This window comes from Carassius carassius, chromosome 48 (genome assembly GCF_963082965.1).
Source record: "Carassius carassius chromosome 48, fCarCar2.1, whole genome shotgun sequence".
Taxonomy (NCBI): Eukaryota; Metazoa; Chordata; class Actinopteri; order Cypriniformes; family Cyprinidae; genus Carassius; species Carassius carassius.
The window spans coordinates 59956-86306 of NC_081802.1; the positions used below are offsets into that span (position 1 = coordinate 59956).

At 39.0% G+C, this 26351-nt stretch overlaps 1 protein-coding gene across 2 annotated transcripts in view; it reads left to right on the plus strand.

Moving 5' to 3' along the window:
* The window catches only part of LOC132131983 (myosin heavy chain, fast skeletal muscle-like), a 37243-nt gene extending 15583 nt beyond the window's left edge, over window positions 1-21660 (plus strand). The window contains exons 1-39 of one of the 2 annotated variants that reach the window (XM_059544182.1): window positions 5939-6151; window positions 6271-6414; window positions 6494-6650; window positions 8541-8568; window positions 9041-9152; window positions 9229-9321; window positions 9414-9477; window positions 9590-9688; window positions 9772-9875; window positions 10066-10204; window positions 10287-10405; window positions 10526-10675; window positions 10764-10934; window positions 11010-11316; window positions 11593-11663; window positions 11746-11833; window positions 11912-12029; window positions 12768-12891; window positions 12984-13120; window positions 13203-13458; window positions 13544-13786; window positions 13872-14048; window positions 14144-14289; window positions 14378-14468; window positions 14575-14964; window positions 15115-15241; window positions 15330-15448; window positions 15621-15817; window positions 15909-16092; window positions 16174-16339; window positions 16428-16552; window positions 16661-16969; window positions 17081-17284; window positions 17380-17505; window positions 17649-17819; window positions 17903-18007; window positions 18091-18186; window positions 18303-18434; window positions 21540-21660. In XM_059544182.1, the coding sequence (XP_059400165.1) occupies window positions 5951-6151; window positions 6271-6414; window positions 6494-6650; window positions 8541-8568; window positions 9041-9152; window positions 9229-9321; window positions 9414-9477; window positions 9590-9688; window positions 9772-9875; window positions 10066-10204; window positions 10287-10405; window positions 10526-10675; window positions 10764-10934; window positions 11010-11316; window positions 11593-11663; window positions 11746-11833; window positions 11912-12029; window positions 12768-12891; window positions 12984-13120; window positions 13203-13458; window positions 13544-13786; window positions 13872-14048; window positions 14144-14289; window positions 14378-14468; window positions 14575-14964; window positions 15115-15241; window positions 15330-15448; window positions 15621-15817; window positions 15909-16092; window positions 16174-16339; window positions 16428-16552; window positions 16661-16969; window positions 17081-17284; window positions 17380-17505; window positions 17649-17819; window positions 17903-18007; window positions 18091-18186; window positions 18303-18434; window positions 21540-21560 (5811 nt within the window). In that variant the 5' untranslated portion in view covers window positions 5939-5950 and the 3' untranslated portion in view covers window positions 21561-21660. Of the gene's footprint in view, window positions 1-5938; window positions 6152-6270; window positions 6415-6493; window positions 6651-8540; window positions 8569-9040; window positions 9153-9228; window positions 9322-9413; window positions 9478-9589; window positions 9689-9771; window positions 9876-10065; window positions 10205-10286; window positions 10406-10525; window positions 10676-10763; window positions 10935-11009; window positions 11317-11592; window positions 11664-11745; window positions 11834-11911; window positions 12030-12767; window positions 12892-12983; window positions 13121-13202; window positions 13459-13543; window positions 13787-13871; window positions 14049-14143; window positions 14290-14377; window positions 14469-14574; window positions 14965-15114; window positions 15242-15329; window positions 15449-15620; window positions 15818-15908; window positions 16093-16173; window positions 16340-16427; window positions 16553-16660; window positions 16970-17080; window positions 17285-17379; window positions 17506-17648; window positions 17820-17902; window positions 18008-18090; window positions 18187-18302; window positions 18435-21539 lie in introns of those variants that run through there. The other variant, XM_059544184.1, reaches the window with a different exon arrangement.
* The last annotated feature ends 4691 nt before the right edge of the window (window positions 21661-26351 follow it).

Sequence of the window (26351 nt, forward strand, 5' to 3'; positions counted from 1 at the left end):
AGGAACACTTGTATCATTTTAATATATTGTCATACCATCCAGTGATTACTCAAGACATGATATACCTAAAAATATGACTTTCTGTAAAGCTGCTTTGAAACCATGTGTATTGTGAAAAGTGCAAAAAAGTGCTTTGATTGAGTGTAATATGAATTACAACTCTGGGAACAAAATGTCACAAATGAACAGACACCTGAAGCCCAACAGACTAGTACAGCAATTAGAAGAGCGTAAAACTGAAATAACAAGGAAATAACAAGCTTTGTAAAGCATTACTTGTAACTGTGTTTATGTTATTACTTTGGAATATGACCTGACAAAAAATAACAAATTATACCAAACATATCTCAATCTTTTTCATTGTTTTGTCTACACAGCAATGCAGCATTATTATACCAGATCGCGGCTGGCCTTTATCATAAATTTCACAGACATGAATGACAACTGCTTTGCCGAAATTTGCTCCTTTATCACACAAAAAGCTTCCAAGACATTTGAGAGCTTCTCCACAGCTAAACTGGGCTCTAATGTAGTGCCAAGGCACTTGAAGAAGATTGTGCTAAACATAAGACCCAAACAATGTCTGAACTCCAGTAACTGATACCCTTCACATAACATCCCTTTCTCAAGGTTAAGGGGCTTGATCACAAGTCATGCCCATAAATACATCAAGTATAATTTTTAATCACAGTATTGGTGGCTTATTTTCAAATATTAATTTAATACATCAGGATGTCAATTCACCTCATCTTAGGGAAGCATTCATTTAAACAGATATCAATATATTATGTTCTACAAGATGTTTTCTAACACAGCATTTCCTATAAACAAAACCAAAAAAATTAAATTATTATTAAAATGTAATTATTAAAATAAAATAATTAAGGCTGGACATTTAACTAGCATATATTGATATCAGTGCAATGATATTGATGAATGTAACAATCAGTTCCAAAAATTCCTGTTGAAACAGAGCTAGGAATACATGACCAAATACAGTGAGTGTGTTCTGCTGAGTGAACATTATTCTGTCTATATAAGACGCTGCTTCAGGATCATCTAAAGACTGACTGGAACTCAAAGGTGGGTGAGTTTCTCATCATGTTCTCCTTCTACTATTAACCTAATATTACAGACTAGTGTTTTGCATTTTAGAGTGGATAACCCTGACTCATGGTAATTAGTCAGCATATCTAAGAGTTTACATTATGGACATGCACTGTATATTCCACATGCTTTTGAATCTAATCTGACTGAATTACTGGGAGTAAGCACATATTTGCTGCATGGTATTGATAGATTATTTGCCTTTCTCTTAGCATCTCCTACCTCAGACACATCAGACACATTCTCTCTGGACACGACAGCAGGTATCATGCATGTGATTATGTAGTGATAATATATGCATTTTAAAAATCATTGGTTTTCATTTTAAAAGAAAGGAAAATGATGTATCCCACTCAGTTAGGGCAAACATTTGGCTCAAAAGAGTACCATATTGTAATTTTTAAGCGTGTATCTTTGATGGTTAATGAGTGAAGAGAGCCGCTCATGTGTTATAGCAGTGGTTATAGCAAATAGCAGGGAAGTCAAGTCAGGTCACCTTTATTTATATAGCGCTTTAAACAAAAAAGATTGTGTCAAGGCAACTGAACAACATTCATTAGGAAAACAATAATGTGTGACTAATTCAAAATGACAGTTAAAGGCAGTTCATCATTGAATTCAGTGATGTCATCTCTGTTCAGTTAAATAGTGTCTGTGCATTTATTTGCAATCAAGTCAACGATATCGCTGTAGATGAAGTGTCCCCAACTAAGCAAGCCAGAGGCGACAGCGGCAAGGAACCGAAACTCCATCGGTGACAGAATGGAGAAAAAAACCTTGGGAGAAACCAGGCTCAGTTGGGGGCCAGTTCTCCTCTGACCAGACGAAACCAGTAGTTCAATTCCAGACTGCAGCAAAGTCAGATTGTGCAGAAGAATCATCTGTTTCCTGTGGTCTTGTCCTGGTGCTCCTCTGAGACAAGGTCTTTACAGGGGATCTGTATCTGGGGCTCTAGTTGTCCTGGTCTCCGCTGTCTTTCAGGGATGTAGAGGTCCTTTCTAGGTGCTGATCCAGCATCTGGTCTGGATACGTACTGGATCCGGGTGACTGCAGTGACCCTCTGATCTGGATACAGACTGGATCTGGTGGCTACGGTGACCTCGGAATAAGAGAGAAACAGACAAATATTAGCGTAGATGCCATTCTTCTAATGATGTAGCAAGTATATCGGGTGTTATGGGAAGTGTTCCCGGTTCCGGTTTACCTAATTAATGCAGCCTAAAAATCCTTTAACGGATTTGGATATTAAAAGCATATTAGTGTGTTATGTGTATGCCAGGTTAAAGAGATGGGCCTTTAATCTAGATTTAAACTGCAAGAGTGTGTCTGCCTCCAGAACAATGTTAGGTAGGTTATTCCAGAGTTTAGGTGCTAAATAGGAAAAGGATCTGCCGCCCGCAGTTGATTTTGATATTCTAGGTATCATCAAATTGCAAGAGTTTTGAGAAAGCAGTGGACATGGAGGACTATAGTGCAATAAGAGCTCCCTCAAATACTGAGGTGCTAAACCATTCATGGCTTTATAAGTAATAAGCAAGATTTTAAAATATATATGATGTTTGAAAGGAAGCCAGTGCAGTGTTGACAGGACCGGGCTAATATGGTCATACTTCCTGGTTCTAGTAAGAACATTAGCTGCTGCATTTTGGACTAACTGGAGTTTGTTTATTAAGCGTGCAGAACAACCACCCAATACAGCATTACAATAATCTAACCTTGAGGTCAAAAAAACATGGATTAACATTTCTGCATTTGACATCGAGAGCATAGGCCGTAATTTAGATATATTTTTGGGAGGGAAAAATGCAGTTTTACAAATTCCAGAAACATGGCTTTTTAAGGAAAGGTTATTATCAAATAGCACACCTAGGTTCCTAACTGATGATGAAGAATTGACCGAGCAGCCATCACGTTTTAGACAGCATTCTAGGTTATTACATCCAGTTTTTAGGTCCTATAGTTAACACCTCTATTTTTTCAGAATTTAGCATTAAGAAATTACTCGTCATCCAGTTTTTTATATCGACTTTGCATTCTGTTAGTTTTTCAAATTGGTATATTTTGCTGGGCCGTGAAGAAATATAGAGCTGAGTATCATCAGCATAACAGTGAAAGCTAACACTGTGTTTCATGATGATATTTCCCAAGGATAAAATGTAAAGCGTGAAGAGTAGCGGCCCTAATACTGAGCCTTGAGGTACTTCATACTGCACTTGTGATCGATATGATACCTCTTCATTCACTGCTACGAATTGATGGCGTTCAAATAAGTATGATTTAAACCATGCTAATGCACTTCCATTAATGCCAACAAAGTTTTCTAGTCTATACAAAAGAATGTTGTGTTGAATAGCGTTTAAATCTGGGCTAAGATCCAATAGCACCAATAGAAAGATACAACCACGATCAGATGATAAGAGCAGGTCATTTGTAGCTCTAAGAAGAGCAGTCTCAGTACTATGATATGGTCTAAATCCTGACTGGAAATCCTCACATATACCATTTTTCTCTAAGAGGGAATATAATTGTGAGGATACCACCTTTTCTAGTATCTTGGACAGAAAAGGGAGATTCGAGATTGGTCTATAATTAACTAGTTCTTTGGGGTCAAGTTGTGGTTTTTTGATGAGAGGCTTAATAACAGCCAGTTTGAAGGTTTTGGGGACATGTCCTAATGACAATGAGGAATTAATAATAGTCAGAAGAGGATCTATGACTTCTGGAAGCACCTCTTTTAGGAGCTTAGATGGTATAGGGTCTAACATACATGTTGTTGGTTTAGATGATTTAACAAGTTTATACAATTCTTCATCTCCTATAGTAGAGAATGAGTGGAACTGTTCCTCAGGGGGTCTATAGTGCACTGTCTGATGCGATAATGTAGTTGATGGCTGCATGGTTACAATTTTATCTCTAATAGTATCGATCTTATAAGTAAAGTAGTTCATAAAGTCATTAATGCTGTGCTGTTGGGAAATGTCAAAACTTCTTGATGCTTTATTTTTCATTAATTTAGCCACACTGTATAGAATATCTGGGGTTATGTTTGTTTTCTTCTAAAAGAGATGACAATTAATCAGATCTAGCCATTTTTAATGCTTTTCTGTAGGATAGGTTACTTTCCCGCCAAGCAATACGAAATACCTCTAGTTTGGTTTTCTTCCAGCTGCGCTCCATTTTCCGGGCTGCTCTCTTTAGTGAAAGTTGTGACATTTGCCAAGTATGGTGACCCATACTCGGAAGGTGACCCATACTCGGAATTGATGCTCTGCATTTAACCCATCCAAGTGCACACACACAGCAGTGAGAAGTGAACACACCCCCCGGAGCAGTGGGCAGCTATATATCCAGCGCCCGGCGAGCAACTGGGGGTTCAGTGCCTTGCTCAAGGGCACTTCAGCCATGGGTATTGAGGGTGGAAGAGAGTGCTGTTCATTCACCCCCCCCACCTACAACTCCTACCAGCATCAAGTCCAAGTCTCTAACCATTAGGCCACAGCTGCGCACCTTACTTATTATACCACGGTGTGAACCTGTTTTCTTTAATCTTCCTTAGGCGTAAAGGAGCAACTGCATTTTAAATGCTAGAAAAGAGAGAGTCCATAGTTTCGGTTACATCATCAAGTTGTTCTGAGGTTTTGGATATGCTAAGGAATTTGGATACATCAGGAAGATTACTTACAAAGCAGTCTTTTGTGGTAGAAGAGATGGTACTACCATACTTGTAAAAAGAAGTAGAATTTACAGTTTTAGCTATATGAAGTTTGCTGATCCCAATGCATCCTTTTCATTATCAAATCACCAACAATTAAAACTTTGTCTGCAGCCAGAACTAACTCGGATGTAAAATCACCAAACTCTTTAATAAATTCTTTATGGTGACCTGGTGGCCTGTAAACAGTAGCCAGTACAAACATAACAGGGGATTTATCATTAACATTTGATTCTCTGAATAATGTTATATGAAGCACCATTACTTCAAACGAGTAATACTTGAAGCCTGCCCTCTGAGAAATCCTGAAAACATTGTTATAAATTGTAGCAACACCTCCCCCTTTACCTTTTAGACGCGGCTCATGTAACAGTAATCTTGGGGACTAGACTCATTTAAAATAATGTAATCATCATAAGTGCAACAACTGCGCCACAAACCAGTCTGGAGTCCCACAGAGGAGCTCTGGAAGGATGCTCTGTTCAAGAACCAAACCACTGTCGGTGCTGCTGAAATAAGTGAGGCTACTTAAGCCTTCATGCTCATCTATTTTGACATATATTTTGTCCAGTCCACTGTTATTTTCATCAATGTGTCAGTCATTGCGATTTCAAGATAAAGAGAAACTTTGAAGCATGTATGCCACATTGGTCCTCTTAGCAGCATGAAAAACTAAACTTTTATATATTTATATATATATATATATATATATATATATATATATATATATATCTGAATGAAAACTCTGGTGTTTTGAGCATTGAGTGGATTCTGACTAAACTGAATCGCCTCTGATTGGCCGTTGCATTACATAAATCAACAGATTTCAACAACGCAAACACAAATACACACTGGATTCTGCTTTGAGGCGGTAGCTGCTTACTTTCGTTTTATTTATCTTTGTGTTTATATTGTTATTAAAGTAAAGTTTGCAATTTCCCGCTTTTGCCTTCTCTGAATAATGAACTTTGTTGCATACCTTTCTTTTATGCATATATACACTTTTCTTTAAATCATCCTGGCAACCCATTTTTTAACTCTCAGGGTTTGAAAACCACTGTGCTATAGTACCAGAGTGAATGACCCTCACCACATTCTCTCTGTTGTCATTTGTCACAGTAGACCGAAATCATGGGAGATGGTGAAATGGAGTGTTTCGGCCCGGCGGCTATTTTCCTCCGGAAGCCAGAAAGAGAGAGAATCGAGGCTCAGACTGCCCCATTTGATGCCAAAACGGCATTCTTTGTGTCAGAGCCAGAAGAGATATACCTCAAGGGTACTCTTATTAGTAAAGAAGGTGGCAAAGCTACTGTCAAAACTCTGTGTGGGAAAGTAAGTACAATCAGAAAAAGTGTTGATCTTCTGTAAAACAAATTTGCATGATGCTATGTCACTTGAATCAAACATATCCATTTTTAGTAAATATCTCACCCTTGCTGAAAACTTTTTAGACACTCACGGTAAAAGAAGATGAAATCTTCCCCATGAATCCTCCCAAGTTTGACAAAATTGAGGACATGGCCATGATGACCCACCTCAATGAGCCTACTGTGCTCTATAACCTTAAAGAGCGTTACGCAGCATGGATGATCTACGTAAGTCTAAGTTAATCATGTTTTATTCCTAGTATAGGGCGACAGCCCTGTAAAACTGGACTATCTATCTCTGTTTCAGACCTACTCTGGCTTGTTCTGCGTCACTGTCAATCCCTACAAGTGGCTCCCAGTGTACGACTCAGTTGTTGTGGCTGGATACAGAGGCAAAAAGAGGGTTGAAGCCCCACCTCACATCTTCTCCATCTCCGACAACGCCTACCAGTTCATGCTCACTGGTAAGTGGGGATATAAATTTTCAATCCAATTAGCAAACAAATAAAATAATTAGATTTGCTTAGAAGTAGGGCTGTCAATCAATTAAATTTTTTAATCTAATTAAATCACACCCTTTTTCTGTGATTAATCGCACATTTCATGAAATTAAGCATAGACCATTTATGTTGTTTCAAATATTTATTTTGTCATCATTTGCTATATCCACCAAAGTAAACCAAAAGAATAAAGGGTGTTTCTGAAAAATCTTTTTTTTTTTTTTTTGGCAAGCTTTTTTCAAGATAAATTTAGATCTTTCCAAATTAGTCTTTCCAAAAAAGGACACTTACAAACTCCAAAAGGACACCAAAGGGGCCTATAAGCACATTTGAAAGAAACTAAATCAAAATGTTATAATATGTATACAGAGCTTTTTTACATTTTAGAGAAGTCAAGTTACTTAACGAAAAGGGCCACATGGAGATGCCAAAAAAAAACAACAACAACAACCGCCTGCTGACTGCATATATCTACTATTGGGGAAGTCGTGGCCTAATGGTTAGAGAGTCGGACTCCCAATCGAAAGGTTGTGAGTTCGAGTCCCGGGCCGGCAGGAATTGTGGGTGGGGGGAGTGCATGTACAGTTCTCTCTCCACCTTCAATACCACGACTTAGGTGTCCTTGAGCAAGGCATCGAACCCCCAACTGCTCCCTGGGCGCCGTTTCCCATTTCCAACCGTTTCCCATTTCCAACCCATTTCGGATGGGTTAAATGCAGAGCACAAATTCTGAGTATGGGTCACCATACTTGGCTGAATGTCACTTCACTTTGACTTTCACTATTGTAGACAGATCCATTCATTCAATTCAATTCAAGTTTATTTGTATAGCGCTTTTTACAGTACAAATCACTACAAAGCAACTTTACAGAAAATTACGTTTCTACAATATTTAGTAGAAGCTTCTAAGTGGTGATCAGTTTATGTGCAAATGACAGGAATTTTCAGAAAATGTATACAAGACATAGTCAGCCAGACGATGAACATTATTAACAGCAATTATTATATGATGCAGTCACACTTGTAGCAATATTTGTTAGTTCTGTTGTTGGTTCAGGGTCAGCATCATCTGGGGTCCTCTGAGGGTCAGCATCATCTCTTCTCAGGTGTTCTGGATCCAGACTGGAGCTTGTGTAAATCCTAGTTACCACGGGATGAAGATCCAGCAGAAACAGAGAAACAAACAGAGACATCATTAGCATAGCTGCTGGTCCAACAAAGTAAAATTAATTAGTTTAACCCAAGCTAAAGAATAAGAATGCACATTTGATCAGATACAACTGCAGTCACAATTTAAGAGATGTATTATTCGAATGCTTGGCAAAAGAGATGCGTTTTTAATCTAGATTTAAACAGAGAGAGTGTGTCTGAACCCCGAACATTATCAGGAAGGCTATTCCAGAGTTTGGGAGCCAAATGTGAAAAAGCTCTACCTCCTTTAGTGGACTTTGCTATCCTAGGAACTACCAAAAGTCCAGTGTTTTGTGTCCTTAGGGAGCGTGATGGGTTGTAGCGTTTCCGGATTATTGGACTGAAAACTTTACCGGAGTTTAGCTTCAATTGATCTGATCGCAAGCAGGGAAGGACAATTGGGTTAAAGGGTTAGAATACAAATTGTGCTTCAGTAATTTTGCGTTAACGGCGTTAAATTCTTTTAACGCATTATGGATTGTAAAATGAATTGCATGCAGTAACGCATTAAGGATGACAGCCCTACTTAGAAGTGTGCTTATTTTGTGTTTATCCTGAGCCTGCCTATATTTTGTTTGTTAAATTTATAATTTAAATTTTAAAAAAAAGTGGGAAAATCTGTTTAGTGGTTTCACTTAAAATAACACTATGAACTTGTTTCAGACAGGGAGAATCAGTCTATCCTGATTACGTAAGTAGACTATGATTGTTAAATGTTTTTTCTCTAAGTAGTTCTATTTTTAAATGCATGTGAGAAAACTGCTTATTCAAGGGTTTTTGCAGAAAGCAGCACTATGAAATGTAAAAGTGAAAGCTGTTAATTCGATTGAGAGTAAGCTGTGGCTTACGTGGACATGTCAATTCAAAAACATTGTTCTAAAAGGCATGCATTGGAAAAAAATGGGATGACCAAAAAAGATGTGGGGAAAAGCTGATTACTGACAGTGCTGCATGTATACAAGGTTAAGACCACGCTGCTAAAACAAAGCATGTACATACAAATGCCATTTTCACATCTTATGTGGCTTTTAAATGTGCATGTAAATGTAGTGCCTGAAGATTATGGTTTTTAAAGAAGTTACATGAAAGCTAATGTATTTACATAAAAGAAAATGTATTAAACGAGCCATTTCTAATTTCCCATGTTTAACACATCTACTCAGTGGAGAATCTGGTGCAGGAAAGACTGTCAACACCAAACGTGTGATCCAGTACTTTGCGACAATTGCTGTATCTGGACCGAAGAAGGCAGAACCTGTCCCCGGCAAAATGCAGGTGACTAAATCAAGCAACAGCCAAAGTAGAGTGACAGAATAATTCTACATGATGAAATTACTTAAATACTCACCAGGGTTCGCTAGAGGATCAAATCATTGCAGCCAACCCTCTGCTGGAGGCTTATGGAAATGCCAAGACTGTACGGAATGACAACTCTTCTCGTTTTGTAAGTTACTGAAGTCAAATGAAATGCTTTATACAAATTCAGTTCAAATTCCAAATATGGGAAATTCTAAGATGAATATTTCCTCTCTGTAGGGTAAATTCATCAGAATTCACTTTGCGACCACTGGAAAACTGGCCTCAGCTGATATTGAAACTTGTGAGTCAACCTTGTTTTAAGCCAAATATTTTTTATTTGGAGGGTAATGGAGGGATCAATCAATTGGACTCAAATTTCTTTTTTTTTATCATTTTTTTTTTTTTTTTGAAAGATCTGCTGGAAAAGTCAAGAGTGACATTCCAGCTGTCGGCTGAGAGGAGTTACCACATCTTCTACCAGCTCATGACTGGACACAAGCCAGAGCTGCTCGGTGAGAAATGAACAGGATTGTGTGTTTCAGTTAATTCCTAGTGTAAGAGCACTATTAACATTCAGCACATCAACTCTTTACAGAGGCCCTGCTCATCACCACCAACCCTTATGACTATCCGATGATCAGCCAGGGTGAAATCACTGTCAAGAGCATCAATGATGTAGAGGAGTTCATTGCCACAGATGTATGTGGACAACTTCATTATTATTAGTAGTAGTGGTAATATTTCATATTCTTTGCAATATTTCTCAGGAAATGAACATCAGAAAAACACCAGCATACCCTGAATACTGCATGACATACAACAAGAAATATGTTTCTCTGTTGGCTCTATAGCAAATAATTTGCAATTTATTTGGTCGTTGTGAAAACAGACTGCCATTGACATTCTGGGCTTTACTGCTGATGAGAAATTCAGCATCTACAAGCTAACAGGTGCTGTGATGCATCATGGGAACATGAAGTTCAAACAGAAGCAGAGAGAGGAGCAGGCTGAACCTGACGGCACTGAGGGTAGGGTATATTATTAACACAAATTAGCATGCAAACAATGACTTCATTAGTGAAAGTAATGTATAAAACTGTTCTTCCTCAGTGGCTGATAAAATCGCTTACCTCATGGGCCTCAACTCTGCTGACATGCTGAAAGCTCTGTGCTTCCCCAGAGTGAAGGTTGGGAATGAGATGGTGACAAAAGGCCAGACAGTACCACAGGTGACCACTTACCTTATCAATAGATGAAAAACTAGAAATGTCCCAAAAACATTCATAAGATACATTCATACTTCAGAAAGTTACACTAATAGCAATTACACTGATCTTTAAATTTCTCAGGTGAACAACGCAGTCTCTGCTCTTTGCAAGTCTGTCTATGAGAAAATGTTCTTGTGGATGGTCGTACGAATCAATGAGATGCTGGACACCAAACAGCCTAGACAGTTCTTCATTGGTGTGCTGGACATCGCTGGATTTGAGATCTTTGATGTGAGCATCAGTCATTAATGTCTCTGTAAGAATCAAGATATAAAAGATTGCAGTAGGCAGTGAGAACTTGCTTCTGTTGAATTATCAGTATAACAGCTTGGAGCAGCTATGCATCAACTTTACAAATGAGAAACTGCAACAGTTCTTCAACCACCACATGTTTGTTCTGGAGCAAGAGGAGTACAAGAAAGAAGGCATTGAATGGGAGTTCATTGACTTTGGTATGGACTTGGCTGCTTGCATTGAGCTCATTGAGAAGGTAAGAGGATATTCGGAAAATGTAAATTAATATTCACATTGTGTCTGTACTTGAGTGTGAACATTTCTTCAACAGCCAATGGGCATCTTCTCCATCCTTGAAGAGGAGTGCATGTTCCCCAAGGCAACAGACACAAGCTTCAAAAACAAGCTCCATGATCAGCATCTGGGTAAAACTGCAGCTTTCCAGAAGCCCAAGCCTGCCAAAGGTAAGGCAGAGGCCCACTTCTCTCTGGTGCACTACGCCGGCACTGTGGACTACAACATTGTTGGCTGGTTGGACAAGAACAAGGATCCATTGAACGACTCTGTGGTGCAACTCTACCAGAAGTCATCGATGAAACTGCTGTCCTTTCTGTATGTCGCACATGCAGGAGCAGATGGTATGAACATACGAACATTTGCATTTCCTCAATGACTTTGTGTTTTAATTATGTACAAGGCCCATGCATATACAAAAACTGAGAAAAGAATAAGATTCTTAAAATGCAGCCATCTATGTGGTCACATATTTAAAAAGGTTTCAAAATATGAAGTAAATATATGCAAGATAATAATTAGATTCAACAATATTTAAATTGAGGTTGATTGAAGGGGTTAATGGAATGCAACACAATATCAACAAATAAAAAAAAACTTCTGTCATTGTTATAAAACAGCTGAGGGTGGCGGTGGAAAGAAAGGCAAGAAGAAGGGTGGTTCCTTCCAGACGGTGTCTGCACTTTTTAGGGTAAAAAGATTCTCTCTTTTAATTAAGGATATGAACGTCTTCTCCGTTAAAGACTGAACTAATCGGATAAATATTTCCACAGGAGAACTTGGGTAAGCTGATGACTAACCTGAGGAGCACTCACCCTCACTTTGTGCGTTGCTTGATTCCTAATGAGTCCAAGACTCCAGGTAAACTTGATCTCTGAAGACTCAAATGTATCACAGTTTCAAAACATCTATGCAACCTTAAGAACATTTGCATTGCAGGTCTGATGGAGAACTTCCTGGTCATCCACCAGCTCAGATGTAATGGTGTGCTGGAGGGTATCAGAATCTGCAGGAAGGGTTTCCCCAGCAGAATCCTATATGGTGACTTCAAGCAGAGGTAAAGACACCTTTCTGCAAACCTCCTTATTTGAGATTATGCATCACCTTTTCATACCCATCTTATATGCTTCACGAGAACACTCAAAAAAATATTTTTTTGATGCTGTTCACTTTATTTAAAGGAGACATATTATGCATTTTTTTACAATGTTGTTAAAGAGAAAATGTTGAAATAAAGTGTTATTTTATGCATTTTTAGAGAGATGTGATAACAGGGAGACTATTTCATGTCTAATGCTCTAATATGTGGTCATTTTAAAAGACTTTCTATTGATGTAGTTTGTGCGAGTTACCACTGTGGTAAAGTGTGGAGTGTCTGGTTGGGTTGAGGACTAAAATGAAAGGTCTAATATACTTTAATTAAAAAAAAACGTCTCTAATGAGAGTGCTAGTGCATGATGTACACATAGTACCATCCTTAAACCGCCAACAACTAACATTATATCTGTCAAGAAAAGTTATATCTTATAATGTTTGTACAACACTTTGGCTAAACTTGCATGGACAGTGGTTCTACATGATGTAAACACATTATCTCTTCTCAGATATTTCATGTAGGATGAATTAAAGCAAACTGAGTAAACTCAACTAAATGTAGACATGTCCTAATAACTTGATTTATTCATGTTCAAATAACATGGTACAAACATGTGGAACCACTGTCCATGATTTAATCATGTTCAGCCAAAGAGTTATTTTTTTTTGAGTGCATGACTCTCTCCTAAATGTCGTCTAGATACAAAGTATTAAATGCTAGTGTGATCCCTGAGGGACAGTTCATTGACAACAAAAAGGCTTCAGAGAAACTCTTGGGCTCTATTGATGTTGACCACACCCAATACAAGTTTGGACACACAAAAGTGAGCTACAACAACAAATGACTAAACTCAAATCTACATGTAATGGCTTCCATAACATACTACTTTATTTGTACATTATTTTATTTGTACAGGTGTTCTTTAAAGCTGGTCTGTTGGGTACTCTTGAAGAGATGAGAGATGACAAACTAGCAACGCTGGTTACCATGACTCAGGCTCTTTGTCGTGGCTTCCTCATGAGAAGGGAGTTTGTAAAGATGATGGAGAGGAGGTGAGTAAAATTTACATGATTTGATTTACAAGAAAATAAATAAAGCTTAAGATTTTGGAAAAACAAAAACTCCCTTCCACAGAGAGTCAATTTTTGCCATCCAATACAACATCCGCTCTTTTATGAATGTCAAACATTGGCCATGGATGAAGCTGTATTTCAAGATTAAGCCTCTTCTAAAAAGTGCAGAGACTGAGAAAGAGATGGCAGCAATGAAAGAGAACTTTGAGAAAATGAAAGAAGATTTAAAAAAGGCATTAGCTAAAAAGAAGGAGCTTGAGGAGAAAATGGTGTCACTTATTCAGGAGAAAAACGACCTTCAACTGCAAGTAGCTTCTGTGAGTATTTCAGCTTTTACTGATCCTAATATGGATCCTATAGCTATGAACATAAGTAATTAACGATATCCATGTGAATGAACAGGAATCTGAAAACCTCTCTGATGCTGAGGAGAGATGTGAAGGGCTCATCAAAAGCAAGATCCAGCTTGAGGCCAAACTCAAAGAGACAAACGAGAGACTTGAGGATGAGGAGGAAATCAATGCTGAACTGACTGCCAAGAAGAGGAAACTGGAGGATGAATGCTCAGAGCTGAAGAAAGACATCGATGACCTGGAGCTCACCTTGGCAAAAGTGGAGAAGGAGAAACATGCTACAGAAAATAAGGTAGTTATCTTTTATTATATCTTCATACTGCTGATTGTGATTCAGGCTCTTGAGAATGAAACCAGTAAACAATGTTTCCATGTAGGTGAAAAACCTGACAGAGGAGATGGCCTCTCAGGATGAGAGCATTGCCAAGCTGACCAAAGAAAAGAAAGCCCTCCAAGAGGCACACCAGCAGACTCTTGATGACCTTCAGGCAGAGGAAGACAAAGTCAACACTCTGACTAAAGCTAAGACAAAGCTTGAGCAGCAAGTCGACGATGTAAGAATTTCAACAATAGAACAAGACCGCAAATAATTAGGAAATTAATATTGCTGCCAATTCATATTTTATTGCTTTGGTTTCTATCACAATAGCTTGAGGGCTCACTGGAGCAAGAGAAGAAGCTCCGTATGGACCTTGAGAGAGCCAAGAGAAAGCTTGAGGGTGATCTGAAACTGGCCCAGGAGTCCATAATGGACCTGGAGAATGAAAAACAGCAATCAGATGAGAAGATCAAAAAGTGAGTGGATATCAGATGTTAGAATTTTACACAACTGCACATTAATAAGTATCTTGCACATTTTACAAAAAAACTACATTAAAAACAGGAAGGACTTTGAGATAAGTCAGCTTCTCAGCAAGATAGAGGATGAACAGTCTTTGGGAGCACAGCTTCAGAAGAAGATCAAAGAACTTCAAGTAATGCCAACCCAAATTTTTCTGTGTGAAACTGTGACGTAGATGCATAGATTTGAAAATCCTCATTACCAAAATCACTGAATAAATTATTTTATACTTTATTTAGGCCCGTATCGAGGAGCTGGAAGAGGAAATAGAGGCAGAGCGAGCTGCTCGTGCTAAAGTGGAGAAGCAAAGAGCTGATCTCTCCAGGGAACTTGAAGAGATCAGCGAGAGGCTTGAGGAAGCTGGTGGTGCTACTGCTGCCCAGATTGAGATGAACAAGAAGCGTGAAGCTGAATTCCAGAAGTTGCGTCGTGATCTGGAGGAGTCCACCTTGCAGCATGAAGCTACAGCTGCAGCTCTCCGAAAGAAGCAGGCAGACAGTGTGGCTGAACTCGGAGAACAGATCGACAACCTCCAGCGGGTCAAGCAGAAGCTGGAGAAGGAGAAGAGTGAATACAAGATGGAGATTGATGACTTGACAAGCAACATGGAGGCTGTGGCTAAAGCAAAGGTACAATTTTGAGAAAACTTTTAAAACTTAAAGATCTATTATCAGTTTTACAAAACTACTTTAACTTTAGCAGCTTGAAATTGTAACAATTTCCAAAAGAAATTCCAAAGTTTGGTATTTCCAACCTTTGATATTTCTTAATTTATGTAGGCAAACCTTGAAAAGATGTGCCGTACATTAGAAGACCAAGCAAGTGAGCTAAAGTCAAAAAATGATGAGTTTGTACGCCAACTTAATGATTTAAATGCCCAGAAGGCAAGGCTCCAAACTGAAAATGGTATGTAAATACTGAATATACCATACACACAATGCCACATACAACTCTTCTGTGACTATTTGATAAACTATACAGTGTCTCATACTAGGTGAATTTGGCCGTCAACTGGAAGAGAAAGAAGCTCTTGTTTCTCAACTAACAAGAGTCAAACAGGCTTACACTCAACAGATTGAGGAACTCAAGAGACATATTGAAGAAGAGGTTAAGGTGTGTACCTACTATATATATATATATATATATATATATATATATATATATATATATATATATATATATATATATATATATATATATATATATATATATATATATATGTATATGTATATATATATTATCTGGTACTATGTATAGCTGATTGTTTTTCACTTTTGACTTCAAGGCCAAGAATGCTCTGGCCCATGCGGTTCAGTCTGCCCGTCATGACTGTGACTTGCTCAGAGAGCAGTATGAGGAGGAGCAGGAGGCCAAAGCTGAACTCCAGCGGGGAATGTCTAAGGCCAACAGTGAGGTGGCTCAATGGAGAACCAAATATGAGACTGATGCAATCCAGCGAACTGAGGAGCTTGAGGAATCCAAGTAATTACAGCAAAGAACAATGTCTCCAGCACACTACATTTAATTTCACAAATATTAGAAATATTTCATCATTTCATACTACTCTCTTCAGGAAAAAGCTTGCCCAGCGTCTGCAAGATGCTGAAGAATCCATTGAAGCGGTGAACTCCAAGTGTGCTTCACTGGAAAAGACCAAACAGAGACTGCAGGGTGAAGTAGAGGACCTCATGATTGATGTGGAGAGGGCGAATTCATTGGCTGCCAACCTTGACAAGAAGCAGAGAAACTTTGACAAAGTGAGAAAGATGCAGATAATCTTCTAATCTAAACCTTGATCCATGGACTTAGCTAATTAACAATAACTACCTTTTTCCTAGGTCCTAGCAGAGTGGAAACAGAAGTATGAGGAAAGCCAGGCTGAACTAGAAGGTGCTCAGAAAGAAGCTCGTTCTCTCAGCACTGAGCTGTTCAAAATGAAGAACTCCTATGAAGAAGCTCTTGATCACCTCGAGACCCTGAAGAGGGAAAACAAGAATCTGCAACGTAAATTACACTTTTATTCGTAAATAAAGGATAAAAGACACATTAAAACAGAAAGTTTTCACAATTCTTCTTTTTTAAAACCCTTTAGAGGAGATTTCTGACCTCACTGAGCAGCTTGGAGAGACTGGAAAGAGCATTCATGAACTGGAAAAGGCAAAGAAGACAGTGGAGTCTGAGAAAGCAGAAATCCAGGCTGCACTTGAAGAAGCTGAAGTATTGTTACTTAAAACTGTCAAATCATTTAATTTCCTAACATGTTGATCATTACATCACTTTCCTGTCAGTATGTCACAATTCCTACTATTGACTACTATCCATCAGGGCACCCTGGAGCATGAAGAGTCGAAGATTCTTCGTGTGCAGCTGGAGCTGAACCAGGTGAAGAGTGAGATTGACAGGAAGCTGGCTGAGAAGGATGAGGAGATGGAACAGATCAAGAGAAACAGCCAAAGAGTGATCGACTCCATGCAGAGCACTCTGGACTCTGAGGTTCGGAGCAGAAATGATGCCCTGAGAGTCAAAAAGAAGATGGAGGGTGATCTGAATGAGATGGAGGTCCAGCTGAGTCATGCCAACCGCCAGGCTGCTGAGGCCCAGAAACAGCTCAGGAACGTCCAAGGACAACTCAAGGTATTCTTCTATAGAATGAGGAATTGAAAAGCATATTAAATGTATGATAATATGATACATGAATTAACTGAGCATGACATGCAACTAACAAATGAAAGAACATTGCCACAGGATGCCCAACTGCACCTTGATGAAGCTGTCAGAGGACAGGAGGACATGAAGGAGCAGGTGGCCATGGTGGAGCGCAGGAATAACCTGATGCAAGCAGAGATTGAGGAGCTGAGAGCTGGCCTGGAGCAAACAGAGAGAGGCCGCAAAGTGGCAGAGCAGGAGCTGGTGGATGCCAGCGAGCGTGTGGGACTGCTGCACTCACAAGTACAGAAAAACTATACTCGAAGCAAATTAAGTTTACATGATAGCAGAATTTAGTTAAATGTAGACTACATAAACTACCTGCTTAAATCCCACAGAATACAAGTCTTATTAACACCAAGAAGAAGCTTGAGGCTGATCTGGTCCAGGTTCAAAGTGAGGTGGATGATGCAGTCCAGGAGGCTAGAAATGCAGAGGAGAAGGCCAAGAAGGCCATCACTGATGTGAGCGCTTACATTCTGTTGCTCTATTCTAAATTAAACAGTTATTTGACTTTGTTTATCTTCATGTGGTTAGAAAAGGATCTTTGCGTGGAAGGCATTCCTGTCTATATTGGCTAGTTTATTTGAATTGGCTTATATTTCAGGCTGCCATGATGGCTGAAGAGCTGAAGAAGGAGCAGGACACCAGTGCTCACCTGGAGAGGATGAAGAAGAACCTGGAGGTGACTGTCAAAGACCTGCAGCACCGTCTGGATGAAGCTGAGAGTCTGGCCATGAAGGGTGGAAAGAAACAGCTCCAGAAACTGGAGTCCAGGGTAAATTACAAGCTAAATACAGTGTTAGGTGAACTGGCTATGGCAGAGATTCGACAGGTGATAACAATAACTCTCTACTGAAGGTGCATGAGTTGGAGGCTGAAGTTGAAGCTGAACAGAGACGTGGTGCAGATGCTGTGAAAGGAGTGCGCAAATATGAAAGGAGAGTTAAGGAGCTCACCTACCAGGTAAAACACTGGATTTAGACATTTAAATTGCATTACAATATACATAGTTCAACTAAGACCATGAACAATACTTACACCCAAAGACTGAGGAAGACAAGAAGAACGTGATCCGACTGCAGGATCTGGTAGACAAGCTGCAGCTGAAAGTGAAGGCCTACAAGCGCCAGGCTGAAGAAGCTGTAAGTTTAATGTCAAATGTCTTAAGTGTGAAGTTTTGACATTTTCCATTCAATACATTCAGTGTCATGAGTGCAATGCTCTGAAAGGGGTTGGATATCTGGTGTTATCCTAACAGGAGGAGCAGGCCAACACTCACCTGTCCAGGTACAGGAAGGTGCAGCATGAGCTGGAGGAGGCTCAGGAGCGCGCTGATATCTCTGAGTCCCAGGTCAACAAGCTGAGAGCCAAGAGCCGTGAAGCTGGGAAGGTAACAGTCAAACCTATACTACCACGACATACTATACTACCATACTATTTAACGTTTAACATTTAATCAGTAAGCAGACACTCCAAAGCGACTTACAAATGAGAACAATATAAGCAATCAGACCAGCGAGAGAACAAAAACAGTATACAAATGTCATGACAAATCTCAGTTAGTCTAGCACAGAACCCGCAGCTATGTTTTTTAAAATTCTATTTCAAGAATAGGATAGACAAGAAAAGGTAAGTTCTAGTATTAGTTGGTCAAGTGCTGGCAAAAAAGATGAGTCTTTAGATGTTTTTTGAAAATGAGTAAAGTCTCAAATTGAGATTGGGAGGTCATTCCACCAGCTGGGTACAGTCCAGGAAAAGGTTCGTGACGGTGATTTTGAATCTCTTTGGGATGGCACCACAAGGCGTCGTTCACTTGCAGAGTGCAAGTTTCTGGAGGGTGCATAAGTTTGAACTAGTGAGTTTAGGTATGTTGGTGCCTTGCCAGTGGTCGTCTTGTAGGCAAGCATCAGTACCTTGAATTTGATGCGAGCAGCTACTGGTAGCCTGTGTAACCTGCTGAGGAGAGGAGTAACGTGAGCTTTTTTGGCTCATCGAAGACAACCCTCGCTGCTGCATTCTGGATCAGCTGCAGAGGCTTAGTACATACAGGAAGAGCCAGAAGAGCATTACAATAGTCCAGTCTGGAGAGAACAAGAACAAGAAGCTTGCTCTGACAGAAAGGGTCTAATCTTCATAATGTTGTATAAGGCAAATCTGCAGGACTGGGCCATTGTAGCAATATGGTCTGTGAAGCTTAACTGATGATCCATCACAACTCCTAGGTTTCTGGCTGTCCTGGAAGGTTGATGAACCCATCTTTATAGAGAAGTTGTGATGAAACGATGGGTTTGCTGGAACCACCAGCAGTTCTGTCTGTAAAGTTGAGCTGAAGGTGATGGTCATTCATCTAGCTAGAAATGTCACTCAGACAGGCTGAAATGTGAGCAGCTACCGTCGGATCATCTGGTTGGAATGAGAAGTAGAGTTGAGTGTCATCAGCGTAGCAGTGATAGGAAAAGCCATGCTTCTGAATGACAGATCCTAATGACGTCATGTAGATGGAGAAGAGAAGTGGTCCAAGTACTGAGCCTTGAGGAACCCCGATAGCAAGAAGTTGTGACTTAGAAACTTCATCCCTCCAAGACACCCTGAAGGATCTTTCTGAGAGGTAGGACTTTAACCATAGGAGTGCGATCCAGAGATGCACCACTCTCTGAGGGTGGACAGTAGAATCTGATGATTAACAGTGTCAAAAGCACCAGACAGATTCAGCAAGATGAGTACTGAGGATTTGGAAGCTGCTCTTGCCAGTCGCAGGGCTTCATTAACCGAGAGCAGGGCTGTTTCAGTTGAGTAACCCCTTTTGAAGCCAGATTGGTTGCTGTCCAGGAGGTTGTTCTGTACAAGAAACATAGAGAGTTGCTTGAACACAACTCGCTTAAGTGTCTTGGCAATGAATGGAAGAAGGGATAGCGGTCTGTAGTTGTCTGGATTTGGTGCTGGATTTAGAGATGGTTTCTTAAGCAGTGGGCTTACCCAAGCCTGCTTAAATGCTGAGGGAAATTTTATCAGAGCGAAGAGAGGTGTTGATAATGTGAGTAAGTGAAGGTATGACTGAAGAAGAAATGGCTTGAAGGAGGTGAGTGGGGATAGGATCAAGTGGACAAGTAGTAGGATTGGAGAGAAGGAGGAGAGAGAGTGTATATTAGTTGTTATGAAGTTATCATCAGTGGAGAATTGGTTACTGATGGTTCTTGTCTTATTTGTGAAGAAAACTGCAAAGTCTTCAGCTGTAATAGTCGAAGGAGGAGGAGGTGGAGGCAGACAAAGAAGAGAAAAGAAAGTTTTGAAAAGTGTGCGAGAGTCAGAACAGTTGTTAATTTTGTTGTGGTAGTATGATGTTTTTGCAGTGAAGACATTTGCAGAGAAGGAAGAGAGGAGAGACTGATACACACTGAGGTCGGTAGAGTTTCTTGATTTATGCCATTTCCTCTCTGCAGCCCTGACTTTAGAGCGATGTTCACTGAGAACATCGGACAGCCAGGGAGCAGATGGGGTGATGCATGTTGGTCTGGATGACAATGGGCCAAAGTATTATACTACCATAACAGTGTTGGGCAGAACAATAGCTTCAAAGAGCAAAGATGTCAGTTAAGTTAGTTCTACTATTCAGCTCAAAACAATTTGACTGTGTTTCACGGGTCGCTCACCAGAATGTTTTAGTAAAATCTTGTCTTCTGTTGGGGGTCTGGCAAGTGATGGAAAAAATAGAACGGGGCTGACAGAATAAACGACTACAATACAACTTTTCTTTTTATCCACGTGAAGCTCACTGAAATAAAAACTGCAGCACTGCAAAAATATTGTGATTGAATTAGGGTTGCAATGAACAATTATGTTGATTGATAATGGATATTGATTTTTTTTCTAATAATCAGAAGGCAAAATAATTTTGCCAGCATCTTTACATAATTAAATTAAATATATAACAATTAGTATAAACTTTACATTATGCCATTTTTAAGCAGCAGAAGTTGTGTACATACATAACCTTGTCATAAATAAGCAAAATACCAGAAACATATAGTTAGGCCCAGTTCACATTTGATGCATGAAGCGCCTATATTTTTTAGGAGCCCATGTTATCAGGTTATTTGTTCACACAGCACTAATTTTATCATAGAAAATACACTACACCACATGGATACATGGTGTTGACTATCACCTTGTCCAAAATTCGAAAGACTAGATTGCTAATAAATTATCTTAATAAATGAAGAAGTTTATACTTTAAGTGTGCAAATCCTGTACAGTATAATGAAAATAAAGCCTAATTCAGTGTAACATTTTTAGCAAGCCACGTCAATTACAACATTTTTGAGATAAAAAGATTTTTGAGTTTAAAGTTTGTGCTAAATCTTGAATATCTGGTTCAGGTGTTTTAGGGATTAGGAATGGATCTAAACTTGGGAAGTTGAGCTCTGCATGAAACTCACACATAAACATAAAATAGTCTAGTGAGGCCATAATGACCCTAATATGTTCTTGTTTTCAGGGCAAAGAAGCAGAGGAGTGAGGAACAATATCCAGACACAGTAGCAAGTCATCATATAATATGAATTGCTTGTGAAATGTCAGTATGCCATTAGCCACAATAAAAGTAAACCTGCACACTTCTTGCTGTTGTCCTTCTGTAACTATCAAGACTTTCAATTAAGCGTTCCATCATATGGGATGAGAAGTGTCATAGCATCCCAAGTTGTGTAAAAGTACCGCGATAGCAATTGGTACTGAAATTTTAAAACTGTCTGTTTCCTGCTAACATTTGAGCAGATTCTTAAACACTGATTGGCCATTGTGGTTGCACGCTCAACAGATAAGTCTGTTAACTCTTACACAATATTTTAAAGCCTTTATTATTTTTTAACTCTACAGTTGTTAAGTAGAATTCACTTTAAAGATTCACTTTTCATTCATGGAGATGACATGAAAAAATTTCCCAAAAATCCTGGTGGAAAACAAAAACTTGTGGTGACAATCACATGAAATTACCATTATATCCAGTAGATGGCAGCAGAAGATCACTCATCAGCTCAGTTGCCATTCCCACTCCCTAGTTTTCATGTCTTGATTTTGAATTTATTATAAAATGACCATTATAACAAATTGTTGTACTGTACTGAAATAGTATATCAAGTAGATTTGATTAAAAAACACATTTTTTTAAACATTTCCTTAAAAAGGAAACATTAAAAAGTGTGTTTTAAGCTTTATCTTTAACTGTAGAAGCTGCTAAATATATTCATATGCTAAATATGCCTTGCCTTGCCTAAATATATTCAGGCAACACAGATTTGTTGCTGTCGTGGTTTAGTACTCTGAATTTATAATTATACATAATTAACAGCTCTATTTTTGACATCGGCTCGTCAGACAGTTCGTTCCCACCATTACTACAGTTATCACTGTCAATCACGAATCAGGAGATGTACCAGTTCTTTCAACTCAATCACGAATGAGAAAATCTCTCTCATTCATACTCAAAAGAAACTCGTCAGTGAAGGGCCTATTTGTTGACTACATTCAACAAATCACATGCTCTGTCACATCTCATACTCGAAGGCTATTGGCTCGAGGTCATTCTTTGACAAGATTAAACATTCCACAGAGCTACCATCTCACTGAACTGCGCATGCGCTGCTAATAGCACCGCGCTGCTCTGGAGGGTTGGATTTCAGTGAATGAGAAATAAAAGTCAATGGATTCCGTGAAGGAGAACAATTCTTTCACCTAAAAGACAAACGTAACATCACTAACACATGAGCGTTTGTAAGCCGCATCTATCTATCAGCGGATCCGTCAATGTGCAGATATATTAGGGATCCGCTGATAGATAGACTTTCAAACGCTCCCGTGTGCTAAGAGTGTAAAGCGATGACCATTGTAGTCAATCACAGTCATATCTGATGAGCGCGTGAACACAATAGCCATGTATCCACTGTCGGGCCAGTGCAAACCAGTGCTTTAAACGGGCCGAGCGGGGCTAATAGTCTCAGACCTGTAGCCAAAATAGTGCTGCGTTTCCACCGTCGGGCCAGAAAGATCTGCTCCACTCCACTAAAACCCGCCCTTTACACGCCTCTCAGAAACAACATCCTGCAACCCCATCATTTCACCAACAAAGAGAAGTTATCAGAAAACTAATAATAAATAAGTCACTGGAACTAGTGCGATCATAAACCGAACATGATAAAAGTGGCCGCTTGTTTGCATGCTTTGTTAAATATTTAAATCCAAAAGCATCAATGTTTTACTATAATAAGTGATACATTGATCATGATGACTTAATTTATCATAATTAAAAATTTCACACATAAATAAAACATTATGAACATATCCTGCTTATTCATTAATTGAAAGGTATTTTTTAAAAAGGATTGTTTGATTCTGAAATATTAGTAAGACTAGTAATAATAAATTTTTATATCGGCATATCATACCGTCCACGATAACACACTTATGCATTTTACATGATAAAAAAAGTGTCATATCGCGATATCAATGATATTAAGAATAAAAGACACATTTACTAGGGATGCACCGAAAGTTCAGCAGCCCCGAAATTATTTGGCCGAATATAGAAAAAATACATAATAAATAGTACCAATTACCGAACAATGAAGTGATGCGATCAAACAGAGGCGCGCACTAATGCAGCAAACATGATGGCAGTGTGTGAGCATTTAAAACTCTCCTAGAAATACGCAAAATCATTACAAGCATGGCCTTAAACAATTAAGTTAAACTGCAGAACGTTATGTTTTCTAATAAATCCACAACCTGCATGTGTTCAAGCAGCACTGTGCGAGCTTGTGTCACCGGGGTTTAGTCCAAACCGCGTGTTGCTCAGTAACATTTTTATGAATTTATCAAAAGGTATGTGAAAATGTGATATGTGCATCTTCCCCAATAAGTAATGAGAATAATTTATAAATCTGCTGCTGTCAACAAATAGAAGCACTGAGGACTTCCTGTGGGTTTCTGTCAAAATAAAAGTTCCATCACCATTCATTAATGTTAGTTAATGTTCTGTTGTTCTGTTAAATAAAATTAAAAAGACAATAATTAATGATAATAATTACAACAGCTCTATTAATACATTTATTATAACATTCACACAGTGTTTATATTGGGATCTGTAATATTTTCTAATGTTTTAAAGTAATTCCCATCTGCTCAGCAAGGCTGAATTTGTTTGCAAACCTGCTTCAAGATGGGGGTCTCAAAAATGGCCACAAAATATTATTTAATAACTCATTAATTTTAAGTTAAATTGTGCTTTGTTGGTATAATGTCTGCTAGAATGTATATATACAGTGCCCTCCATAAGTATTGGAACAGTAAAGACAAAATAGCTTTCTCTGCTGTGGAGTCAAGACATTTGCAAATATGTTTAAAAGGTGAATATGTGACAAAACTACAGAATGTCAAATTTTATTATTAGGTCTTTCGACACATACATGTTTTACCAAATAAAAAGCACAGCACTTTTAGAGTTCATCCCAATATTTGATGATAATAATAATAATAATAATAATAATAATAATGCATTTTATTTCATGGCGCCTTTCAGAACACCCAAGGTCACCTTACAAGCAATATACAGGTCACTGCATAAGACAAAACAAACAACAAACAAACAGCATATACATATAAGGTGGATTTACATTGACCATATTATATTTAGATTTACATTGACCATATTATGACCATATTAGCCCGGTCCTGTCAACACTGCACTGGCTCCCTATCAAGCATCGCATAGATTTTAAAATATTGCTTATTACTTATAAAGCCCTGAATGGTTTAGCACCTCAGTATTTGAATGAGCTCCTTTTACATTATAATCCTCTACGTCCGCTGCTTTCTCAAAACTCAGGCAATTTGATAATACCTAGAATATCAAAATCAACTGCAGGCGGCAGATCCTTTTCCTATTTGGCGCCCAAACTCTGGAATAACCTACCTAACATTGTTCGGGAGGCAGACACACTCTTGCAGTTTAAATCTAGATTAAAGACCCATCTCTTTAACCTGGCATACACATAACATACTAATATGCTTTTATTATCCAAATCCGTTAAAGGATTTTTAGGCTGCATTAATTAGGTAAACCGGAACCGGAAACACTTCCCATAACAACCTATGTACTTGCTACATCATTAGAAGAATGGCATCTACGCTAATATTTGTCTGTTTCTCTCTTGTTCCGAGGTCACCGTGGCCACCAGATCCAGTCTGTGTCCAGATCAGAGGGTCACTCCAGTCACCCGGATCCAGTACGTATCCAGACCAGATGGTGGATCAGCACCTAGAAAGGACCTCTACATCCCTGAAAGACAGCGGAGACCAGGACAACTAGAGCCCCAGATACAGATCCCCTGTAAAGACCTTGTCTCAGAGGAGCACCAGGACAAGACCACAGGAAACAGATGATTCTTCTGCACAATCTGACTTTGCTGCAGTCTGGAATTGAACTACTGGTTTCGTCTGGTCAGAGGAGAACTGGCCCCCCAACTGAGCCTGGTTTCTCCCAAGGTTTTTTTCTCCATTCTGTCACCGATGGAGTTTCGGTTCCTTGCCGCTGTCGCCTCTGGCTTGCTTAGTTGGGGTCACTTCATCTACAGCGATATCGTTGACTTGATTGCAAATAAATGCACAGACACTATTTAACTGAACAGAGATGACATAACTGAATCCAATGATGAACTGCCTTTAACTATCATTTTTGCATTATTGACACTGTTTTCCTAATGAATGTTGTTCAGTTGCTTTGACGCAATGTATTTTGTTTAAAGCGCTATATAAGTAAAGGTGACATTGACATAGACATTGACATTGACATTTAAGTCTCAATAAAAAATATTATAAAAAAGCCTGTATAAAAAGATATGTCTTAAGACGCTTTGTAAAAGTCAACAAGCAATCGCTATTGCGAACATCGAGGGGAAGAGAGTTCCATAGGCGGGGGGCAACATAACTAAAAGATCTGGCACCCATAGTAGTAAGTCGAATCCGAGGTACCGCAAGAGAAATTAAAGATGAAGATCTAAGTGCACGTGAAGGAGCATAAACCTGGAGAAGTTGAGTAAGGTATTGTGGTGCGAGATTATGAAGTGCCCTATAAGTGAGTAGCAAGATTTTGAATTCAACTCTATATTTTACTGGAAGCCAGTGCAATTGCTGGAGAACTGGAGAAATGTGATCAGTATAAGGTGTTCTAGAGAGAACACGTGCTGCAGAATTCGGAACCAATTGAAGCTTCTGCAGCAATTTGGAGGGAATACCTGTAAGAAGAGCATTGCAG